This window comes from Scyliorhinus torazame, chromosome 16 (genome assembly GCF_047496885.1).
Source record: "Scyliorhinus torazame isolate Kashiwa2021f chromosome 16, sScyTor2.1, whole genome shotgun sequence".
Classification (NCBI taxonomy): domain Eukaryota; kingdom Metazoa; phylum Chordata; class Chondrichthyes; order Carcharhiniformes; family Scyliorhinidae; genus Scyliorhinus; species Scyliorhinus torazame.
This window is the reverse complement of record NC_092722.1, coordinates 56045818-56056945: the sequence shown is the minus strand read 5'-3', so window position 1 is coordinate 56056945 and position 11128 is coordinate 56045818. Positions and strand designations below refer to the sequence as shown.

Genomic DNA, 11128 nt, shown 5'->3' with positions numbered 1-11128 from the left:
AAAAGAAAATCTTTCTACCCAGGATTGGGTTTCCAGTGCTATTCAATGGCACACCGGAGTTCTCGCTGGAACTGAGAGAGGTGCGATCCCATCGCTCTGACAGGTCCTGTTCCTCAGAGATCAGGGTTCCATTTTTAAAGGGCACCTCAGTCTCAGAATGCTGCTTTAGCCCGCCCCCCTCCACCAATCGCTGGCAAGGGTCTCCTTCAGTTTTCCTTTCAGACTCGCCCACGTGATTTCCCCCTTCAGGCCCCACTCCTTGGAAGCGCCAACCTGAAACCTTGCAGTCCAAGGGGTTGCAAAGGGGTGAGTACAATCTCTACAGTTGCCTCCAGGGTGCTGAGAGGGACCTTCATAGAAGATAGGGGTCAGGAGGCTTGTGCTGGGCTGGAGGGGCTTAGGTTGTTCTTTTTTCCTGGGATGGGGATCGATTGGCTGGACTTCCCATTTGCAGCCTTTAAACCCTTTAAACAGTCAGTCAGTATCTTAAAAATAAAGTTACCAAATAATGTGGTGAAAACCTTTCCATCTGCAGCCGTAAATCCTTGAAACTATCAGTATGCCAAGTTCAAAGATCTGTGAGCTGAAGGTAAAAGTATTCCCTTTAATGTGGTGGAAGACTTTTAAGTTGTTTACTCAGTCAATTTCATTGCCCTTTAACTTTTTCTCTCCTGTTTGCTAGCCTAGAAGCCTAAAAGCTTTGAACTGCATTGTTTACATTTAATTTCACAGAGCATTGCCGTTTACAAGCTATTTGATTGGCAGGTCTGGCAGTTTAAAGGGAGGAATAAGTTTGTTAATTTTCCAGCCCTACAGGAGTTCCATTAATTCAGAGGAGCAGCCATTTTCCTAAAGTCAGTTTTTTATTAAGGAGCTGTCTCTTCTAAGACAGTCCTGCCATCCTCAGAACAAGTCTGTTGAACCTTTCTTGCACTTCCTCTATGACAAGAATATATTTTCTGAGGTAAGGGGATCAAAAGAGTACACAGTACTCCAGGTGCGGTCTAACCAAGCTTCTATACAATTCTATACACTACTCCTGCACTCAAATCCTCTTGTGATAAAGGCGAACATTCCATTAGCCTTCCTAATAATTTTAAATAATCTTTATTGTCACAAGTCGGCTTACATTTACACTATAATGAAGTTACTGTGAAAAGCTTGCTGAACCTGCATGTTAGCCTTCAGTGACGTATGGATAAGGACACCCAGGACCCTTTATACATCTATACTTTCTAATTTCTTAGCATTTAAGAAATATTCTGTACATCTGTTCCTTCTACCAAAATGGATTACCTCACATTTTTCCAAATAATATTCCATCTGTTCTTGCCCACTCATTAAGTCTGTCCATAGAACCCTTAGTGCAGAAGACGATTTGGCCTATTGGGTCTGCATCAACCCTCCAAAAGAACCCCCCACCTAGGACCCCCTCCCCCTTTCCTTGTAACCCCATCTAACCGTTAGACAATAAGGGGCATGGCCAATCCACCAAACCCGCACACCTTTGAACTGTGGGAGGAAGCCAAAGCTCCCAGAGGAAACCCACGCAGACACGGGGAGAATGTACAAACTCCACACAGTCACCCGAGGTTGGATCTATATATAATCAGGGGCGTCATTCTCCGGCGGCGGGAGTCTCCGTTTTGCCGGCGCCCGGGGGTTTCCCGACGGCGTGGGGCTGCCCCACAATGGGAAACCCCATTGACCGGCCGGTGTTACGGAGACTCCTGCCGGCCGGTCGGGGCAGAAATGTGGCGGGGCGAGTAGGAGAATTTCGCCCCTGGTGTCTGCACAAATGAAAAAAAATAAACAGGGCCTTTGCTGTATCCAATGAAATTGGATGTTTATTTAATGGTTGGCACAACATGGTGGCACAATGGTTAGCACTGCTGCCTCACAGCGCCGGTGACCCGGGTTTAACTCTTGCCTTGGGTGACTGTGTGGAGTTTGCACATTCCCCTTTCCTTGTGTGGGTTTCCTGAAAATTGCTCCTCAGTGTGCAAGGTAGGTGGGGTTACGGATTTATGGGGATAGGGCGGGGGAGTAGGATGCGGTCTCCTTCTGCACTATGAGGATTCTATTGATTCTCCAGACACTGCACTGACTCAAGCAGAACATTCAGCAACTTATCCCACAGAGGCCGTCAATATCGGCGGGGAGGAGGGTGAGGAATTGCGCACGCGCACTTGCGCTCCGTTGTAACAAAGTCGACTGCAACATGGGGTCCAAATTCAAAGTGACGAGTTTGAAGGCTGATAGAAAATATGGAATCGTAGCCGGCGATCTGGAAAATCTAATGGACAAAGGGTGCCAGAAATTGCAGGTGAAGTTTAACCCGTTGAGTAGAATATAAAAGGACATGGTCAATTTCATAAAATCAACCTTGAATGTCCGTGCCTAAGCAGCAACAGGCACAACCCGGAAACCTGAAGAAAGGACAAGTTTGTAAATTCATTTCTGTCGATTCAGTTCCACTACTCTGGATCCGCCTTGTGTGGCCGGGGACGGAGGGAGAAAGCTCCTTTGCACATCGCCCATGTTTACATTTTCTCTCCAGCAGAAATGAAACCCCCATATTATCCCGGGTTCCCTTGTCTCCGAGTGGAATTCAGCAGGGTTGGAGTTCGGTGCTAAACACCAGTCTTCCGCATAGATTGCTTGGTCTGAATGTAGAGTGAGAAAGCAAGTGACTTTCCCAGGATTTCGTTTTTTTGTGGGGGAGGGAGCTGCTTCGGGAATCATTTTGAGCATTTAACACTGGTTTACATTTCGTCCGCTTAACATCAGTCAAATCCTGCCTTGTAAATGTTGCACTTCTAATTTCTTGCACCCGAAAGTGAATGCTGCATCCAGTTTTCTTTTGATTGCATAATATTTAAATGTTGTGAGCGTTCCTTTTACATCCACCCTTTTTATGCCCGTCGTCATATTATACACCTCAATCAGGTCCCCCCTCAGTCTTCTCTGCTCCAGGGAAAAGAACGGCAGCATCTCTGGATAGCTCAAACGCTCCTGCCCAGGCAACATCCAGGTGAATCTCCTTTGTGCTCTCTGTAATACAATCACTTCCTATAGTGTAAGTCTTACAACAACAGGTTAAAGTCCAACAGGTTTGTTTCAAACACTAGCTTTCGGAGCGCAGCTCCTTTCTCAGGTGAATGGAGAGGTATGTTCCAGAAACATATATATCGACAAATTCAAAGATGCCAGACAATGCTTTGAATGCGAGCATTTGCAGTTAATTAAGTGTTCACAGATCCAGAGATAGGGGTAACCCCAGGTTAAAGAGGTGTGAATTGTCTCAAGCTGGGACAGTTGGTAGGATTTCGCAAGCTCTGTTCCGCACACATGAGTGCGGTCTCAACCGGGACCTGGGATTCATGTTGCATTACATTCACCCACCACCATCTGGCCTGGGCTTGCGAAATCCTACCAACTGTCCTGGCTTGAGACAATTCACACCTCTTTAACCTGGGGTTACCCCTATCTGTGGATCTGTGAACACTTAATTAACTGCAAATGCTCGCATTTAAAGCATTGTCTTGCATCTTTGTATTTGTCTATATATACGTTTCTGGAACATACCTCTTCATTCACGTGAGGAAGTAGCAGTGCTCCGAAAGCTAGTGTTTGAAACAAACCTGTTGGACTTTAACCTGGTGTTGTAAGACTTCTTATTGTGCTCACCCCAGTCCAACGGCGGCAACTCCACATCATTCCTATAGTGTGGCGACCAGAAATGAACACAGTATTCCAGCTGTGGCCTAATCAGCATTTCCTCCAGCTCCACCTTAACCTTCATGCTCCGATATTATATGCCTTAACTAATAAAGGCAAGTATCCCGTATGCCTTCTTAACCACCTTATCTGCTGACTTCAGGGATCTCTGGACATGGACACTAAGGTCCCTTTGATCCTCTGTGTGGTGTCACGCCAGGGACCCGGTTCAATTCCAGCCTTTGTACACTGTGCGTGGAGTGTGCACTTTCTCCCCATGTCTGCGTGGGTATCCTCTGGTGCTCTGATTTCCTCCCATGTGGACTGGCCATGCTAAATTGTCCCTTAGTGTCCAAAGATGTGCAGGTTAGGTGGGGTTACAGGGATAGGGTGAGGAAAGTGGGCCTAGGTAGGGTGCTCTTTCGGAGACTCGATGGACCAAATGGCCTCCTTCTGCACTGTAGGAATTCTATGGTTCTACTTTTGAGCATTTAAATGTTCATAGTATAGTCCCTTGCCTTGTGAGTCCTCTTCGCTCCCCTGCATTTCCTATACTCCTCGAGGGCTTCCATCGTTTTGAGCCCTCAGTATCTTCCATAAGTCTCCCTTTTCTTTGCCTTATCCAACCCTGGATATCTGTTGACATCCAGGGTCCTCTGGACTTGTTGCTCCTACCCTTCATCTTTATGGGAACATGTTGGCCCTGGTGCCCTCTCTCATGTCCTTTTTGAATGAATCCCGCTGCTCTGATGTAGATGTTCCTAAAAGTAGCTGCTCCCAATCGACTTTGGCCAGATCCTGTCTTATCCTATTAAAATTGACCATCCCCCAATTCAGAACCTTTATTTCCAGTCCATCTTTCTCCCTCGCCATAACGACCTTAAATCCTACTGAGTCATGGACATTGTTACCAAAATGTTCCCCCACTGAAACATCTACCACTTGCCAGGCTTCATTCCTTAAAACTAGGTCCCTCTCTTGTGGGACTTTCTACATACTGGCATAAAAAGCTCTCCTGGATGCATTTTAAGAATTCTGTCCCCCTCTAAGCCTTTCACATTTTGACTATCCCACATTATGTTGGGAAAGTTGAAATCCCCTATTATTATTACCCTATTATTGTTTAATTTCTCAGAGGTTTGTGTACATATCTGCCCTTCTATCTCTCGCTGACTGTTTGGGGGCCTATTGTACAGCAATGTGATTGTCCCCTTTTTGTTTCTAAGTTCTACCCATATGGCCTAACCTGAGGAAGCTTCTAAGATTCCTCCTCTCTGCAGTAATCGACTCCTGGGCCAATATTGCGACACCACCTCCTCTTTTACCACCTCCCCCTGTCACGCCTGAAGATTCTATACCCCGGAATATTGAGCTGCCAGTCCTGGCTTTCCCTCAACCATGACTCTTTGATAGCAATAATATCACATCCCCGTGTGTTAATCAACACCCTCAAATCACCTGCCCTACTCGCAAGACTCCTTGCCGTAACTTGTGTATAGCCCCTCTGCCTTCAAGACTGACTTGGTTTTTCTTCCATATTTGACTATTCATCATCCCCATCTCTACCTCCACTCCTTATCCCATTCCCCAGACAAATTAGTTTAGTCCCCCACACCCCCATGGCATTAGCAAACCTCCCGCAAGGATGTTCCACCCCCTTCAGAATGCCCTGAAGATGTTCAGTGACATCCCTGATCCTGGCACCAGGGAGGCAACACACCAACCGGGAATCACGTCTGCGGCCACAGAAACGCCTGACTGCACCCCTCCACCATTCAGCTTCCTGCACTATTTCTCTTGCACCCTTACTCCTCCCCCCCTCCCCCCCTTGTGCAGCAGAGCCACCCACAGTGCTGTGAATTTGGCACTGGCTGTGCTCCCCAGGGGAACTGTCACTCCCACCATTTTACAACACAGAAAAATGGTTCTTGAGAGACATGCACTCTGGAGTTTTTCTAATTACTTCCCTTCTGACTGGTGGTCCCCCATTCCCTCTCTGACTGCACTTCCTTAAGCTGCAGGATGACCACGCCTAAAAACGTGCTATCCACGTAAGTCTCAGCCTCGCAGACGCACCTCAGTGCCTCCAGCCGAGGTTCAAGCTCTGAAAGCCGGAGTTCAAGTTGGCCAAACCATTGGCACTTCCTGCTCAGGTAGGCATCCAGATGGCAGGGAGCGTCTACAAATTCCCACATGTTACAGGCAGTGCAACACACAGGACTTCCTTGCCTTAAATTTGTGTTCCATAGAGATGTATTTAAGTTTTCTTTGAGTCTTTAAACATTTACAAGGCTGCCTGCTGCATCAAAAAGAGCACTCACCGTGTTATGGGGAGGCGTTTTCAGAACCCCAAAATGTATCATGGAGTTCAACCAACCTCCCCCTTTAATGTATTTTGTTGCTTTTCCGAGCACACGGCTTGTTCTTCAGGTGTGGGATCACAATTATGGACACGTGGGTTTTTAAACAGAAAACAATGTTTATTCTATGAACTCAACTTAATCTTTTAAATAAACATTGGATCACTTAACTCCCTTACTTCAAAGACAGGGCAGCACGGTAGCATTGTGGATAGCACAATTGCTTCACAGCTCCAGGGTCCCAGGCTCGATTCCGGCTTGGGTCACTGTCTGTGTGGAGTCTGTACGTCCTCCCCGTGTGTGCGTGGGTTTCCTCCGGGTGCTCCGGTTTCCTCCCACAGTCCAAAGATGTGCAGGTTAGGTGGATCGGCCGTGATAAATTGCCCTTAGTGTCCAACATTGTCCTTAGTGTTGGGTTGGGTTGCTGGGTTGTGGGGATAGGGTGAAGGTGTTGACCTTGGGTAGGGTGCTCTTTCCAAGAGCCGGTGCAGACTCGATGGGCCGAATGGCCTCCTTCTGCACTGTAAATTCTATGCTCTATGCTAAAGATAACCCCGAAAATAATACAACACTAAATAATCCTTCAGTTATTCCTTTCAACATCCAAGAGATGTTTAAACAGAAACACAACAGGTTAAAAGCATTACTTTATGAGTTTAAATCACCCAATGATCCAGAGATAGTCTTTCATGGCAGAGACCACATCAGATCCAGCTCACTGCAAACACAGATACACACCCAAGCGCTTTTCAAACTGAAACTAAAAAAACTGCAAAATGGCTGATCTAAAGCCCATCTCCACCCACACTCTGACATCACTGCATTTCTTAAAGGTACATTGCTTAAACATCCATTTCTTAAAGGCACTCTCACATGACAACCGTCTGAGAGGCACGGGAGAATTTGTTGTTTCATCAACCAGTGCACTCTATCTGCAAAGATCACAGCAGAAAGAGAGGGAGGCAGACCTCTAAACTGTGTAGAGTTCAGTAGACTGGGATACATGGTATCCACGTCTGTGACATATCACAGGAATACAAGAGGTATTTGACATTGTGTAATTGAAACACAATTTCAATATATTCTTGATGTATCTAAGTTCTTGGCTTCTGCCCTGTCAGTTTAACTCAGAAAGTTTACCTCTGGTGAAGTTATTTAGTGCAGATTCCCATTATTGAAATTTGCTCTGTAGTTTTTCCTCAGTATTGTACAATTGATGTGTTGCCTTTATTTTTAAGTTTTTCATGTCAACATTTATAGTCTGTGCTTCCCTCGTTGAGTTTCTAATTACGTGTTGACAGTTTTAACAGGCTCTTAGCTTGTTCTCTTTAATGAGTCAAAAGCGAAGTTTATTAAGTTTGGAAATGCTGAAAGAATAAAATTAACCTGAATATGGTTCGCAGGTAATCATAATGAACATGATTTATTAAGATTTCAATATATTATATTTATTGATGGTTGTTTCTGGCAAGTGATGCAAACCAATCTATAATTGAATGTTGGAAGACATATTGTGAATGTAAAAGGGATAATTTTTAAATTTACTAAGTTCATACTGCCTGTGCATTTTGCCCAATATATTCATATTTGATCAGGAGAATTCGCACATTATGTGGACCTGGCCTTGTGGACATTTCGGATGATGCACTTGATGTCTACCTATTTTGGTTGGCCATTAACTTTAGTCAAAGACCACTTCCTGAATAATAACTTGTTGGATTGAACTGGTTAAGAGAAACAATGGATGCGATTCTCCCCAAAATTTTCGAAGTTAATTTGTGGCGGGTTTTTCAGGGAGTTTCCCGCTGGTTCTGCCGGCAAGTTCCCCACCGTTATTCAATGACACTTAGTCACTTTTCTGGGCCCTGGGGAGTTTCTCACCAGTCTAGCCCACAAATTTTTTTCGCACTGGGGAGCTGAACTCTGAGATTGGGCCTCCATTTTGAAAGGGTGCCCCGATATCTAAGTGAGCTTACACCCCCCACCCATAGGCAATGCCACACCCACACACATGGACAATAGCCCACATCTTCCAAGTGAGGACACCCTGCTATGGGGTCCCTGGGGGAACCCCCTCTTCAGGCCCTCCCAAGCCCCCTTACAACACCCCATCCCTTGTAGGACACCAACCCATCACCCACCCAACAACCCGAAGGCTTCTACTTACCTGCCCTGCATCCCCCCATCCTTCAAACCCTCCCCTACCCTCATTTCATGGGCATGGTCCCCCTCGCCCCCTGGTCCTTGGCAGTGCCACCCTGCCACTCGGGCACTTGCACTGGCACCCAGGCAGTGCTCCCGCTGCCTTGACAGTGCCATCCAGGCACATTGGCAGTGCCAGGCTGACAGTGCCAAGGTGCCAGCTGGGCAGTGCCAAGGTGCCCACATTCCAGGATGAGGGCCCGGGTGCCGTTAAGCCTAGTCCATGTTTGTGAGGACCAGCACCAGTTGGCGTCCAGTGCCCTGAGGAGGCCCGCGAATCGCTAGATCCCAGGCAGGTAGGTCGTAAGTAGGTTTCTCAAGCGAGAGCACAACACGGCTGGAGAATTGTACCCATAGTATCAGAAGATGTAAATAATTTAGAGGAGGTGGAGAAAAGATTAATGAGGGATCTCAGATAGGGGGATGGATTGGAAAGCTGGAGCTGTCATCATCAGAGAACAAAAGGTTGAAGAAGATTAACTAGAGGTACTCCATATAAAATCATGAGGGGCTGAGATAAAGTAAATAGAGAGGAACTGTGCCCTTGGAAGGAAAGGTGGCGAGGTAGAGGGCACCAATTCAAGATAAATGTCAAAAGAATAATCGGGGAACGTGAGGCAAAGCTTTTCCACACAGCAAGTAGATAGGATCTGGAATGTGCTGCCTGGGAGATTGGGAGAGTGTTATGGGAAAGGTATTTTCAGAACCCCAAAATGTATCATGGAGTTCAACCAACCTCCCCCTTTAATGGATTGTTAGCTTTTGAAGCACATGGCTTCAAATTATGGACACGTGGTTTTTGAAACAAAACAATGTTCATTCCATGAACTCAAATTAACCTTTTACATAAACATTGGATCTCTTAACACCCCTTACTTCAAAGATAACCCCGAACATAATACAACACTAAATAATCCCTCAAAATGTTCCTTCAAACATCCAAAAGACTTCACCTGTAACAACAGACATGAGGTTACATTCAATATATTTATAGTCTTTGGATTTGCAGGCATCCACAGACCAGCTCTGTGTTTTCTTCCTGCAGCTCTTTGGAAAACACACAGACACTCCCAGCTTTCTCCTCAAACTGAAACTAAAATCTTCAAAATGGCTGAGCTAAAGCCCAGCTCCACCCACACTCTGACATCACTGTATTTCTTAAAGGTACATTGCTTAAACATCCATTTCTTAAAGGCACTCTCACATGACAAGAGGCAGATTTAATCATAGATTTCTAAAGGGAATTGGATAAGACTGTGAAGAGAAAAGACTTCAGGGCTCGGTTGCTCTAGCAGAGAGTTAGCACTAACAAAGTGGGCTGAATGGTCTCCTTTTGTGCTGTAACCATTTTATGATTCTATTGGTTTCTTGTAAAAAAAAATCTTTTCTGTTACTTTCTTTACACTTTCTATAAATTCGACCCACACATCATACACAGTGACAGCTTTGCTAAAGGCTGCAAGCAAGGGGTAGATAAGTTTTAATTACCTGCTGCCAAAGTTCATGCTAAAAGTGTAGGTTGCAACTTCGGTTTAGCTTGGACGGTTGGTTCGCGACTCAAAGCGGGGCCAACAGCACGGGTTCAATTCCTGTACCGGCTGAAGGCCCTTCATACAGGCCACGCCATCTGAACCTTGACCCTTGCCTGAGGTGTGGTGATCCTCAGGTTAAATCACCACCAGTCAGCTCTCTTCCCTCAAAGGGGAAAGAAAGCAGCCTCGTCATCTGGGACATTGGTGACTTTACCTTTTATTCTCACATAAAATCTGCAATTCAAAGAAAAACAAACATCTGGGAGTAACATTTTGATCCATCAAGAAATATATTTTATATCAAAGTTTTGCCATGGAAGCAAAGGCTTCCTCAGGGAGTCAGTCAGCCTCTTGATAGAGCAGTTTGTGCACATCTAGTCTATTCATGAATGATTGTGTCATGTGAGAGTACCTTTAAGAAATGGATGTTTAAGCAATGTACCTTTAAGAAATGGAACTGAGACTTCCGGTTGCGGCGATGCACTGCTAAGCTGCACGTTTCGGCAGCTCCCGTTCTAACGGACTTTTGGGCTCTTTTTGGGAGCCCCAACGGAATTTTTTTGGGACCAAACCCAGTGTGGGGTGACGAAGGAAGGAGTCCCCCCCGGGTGTGTATGGAAAGGACCGGTGGTAGTGGCCAGATTGCGAAGGATCCTCTGGAGCAGCGGCAGAGAAGAGAAGGAAGAAGCAAGATGGCGGCGGATGGGGCCCGGACCAGCAGGAATTCCTCCGACGATGTGTGGAGGAATTAAAGAAGGAAGTGCTGGCGCCGATGTTATTGGCAATCGAAGGGCTAAAAGAAACGCAAAAGGCCCAGGCGATAGAGCTCCGTGGAGTGAAGGCGAAGGCATCTGAGAACGAGGATGAGATTCTGGGCCTAGCGGTAAAAATGGAGACGCACGAGGCGCTGCATAAGAGGTGTATCGAAAGGCTCGAAGTCCTGGAGAACAGCTCGAGGAGAAAGAACCTCCGGATTCTGGGTCTCCCCGAGGGAGTGGAGGGAGCTGACGTTGGGGCTTATGTGAGCACGATGCTCCATTCGCTAATGGGAGCTGAGGCCCCCTCGGGCCCCCTGGAGGTGGAAGGGGCTCACCGGGTCCTTGTGAGGAGACCAAAGGCTGGAGAACCACCACGGGCGATAGTGGTGAGATTTCACCGCTTCACCGACAGAGAGGCGGTTTTGAGCTGGGCCAAGAAGGTACGGGGTAGCAGGTGGGAGAATGGGGTGATACGAGTGTATCAGGACTGGAGCGCGGAGGTGGCGAGAAGGAGGGCGAGCTTTAATCGGGCCAAGGCGGTGCTTCACAAGAAGAA

The 11128-nt window shown here is 46.5% G+C and overlaps 1 protein-coding gene across 3 annotated transcripts in view; it reads left to right on the top strand.

The window, feature by feature from the left end:
* The first annotated feature begins 2192 nt into the window (after window positions 1-2192).
* The window catches only part of LOC140392822 (DNA fragmentation factor subunit beta-like), a 56007-nt gene continuing 47071 nt past the window's right edge, over window positions 2193-11128 (top strand). For all 3 annotated transcript variants that reach the window (XM_072478491.1, XM_072478490.1, XM_072478492.1), the window contains exon 1: window positions 2193-2326. In XM_072478491.1, the coding sequence (XP_072334592.1) occupies window positions 2222-2326 (105 nt within the window). In that variant the 5' untranslated portion in view covers window positions 2193-2221. The remainder of the gene's footprint in view (window positions 2327-11128) is intronic.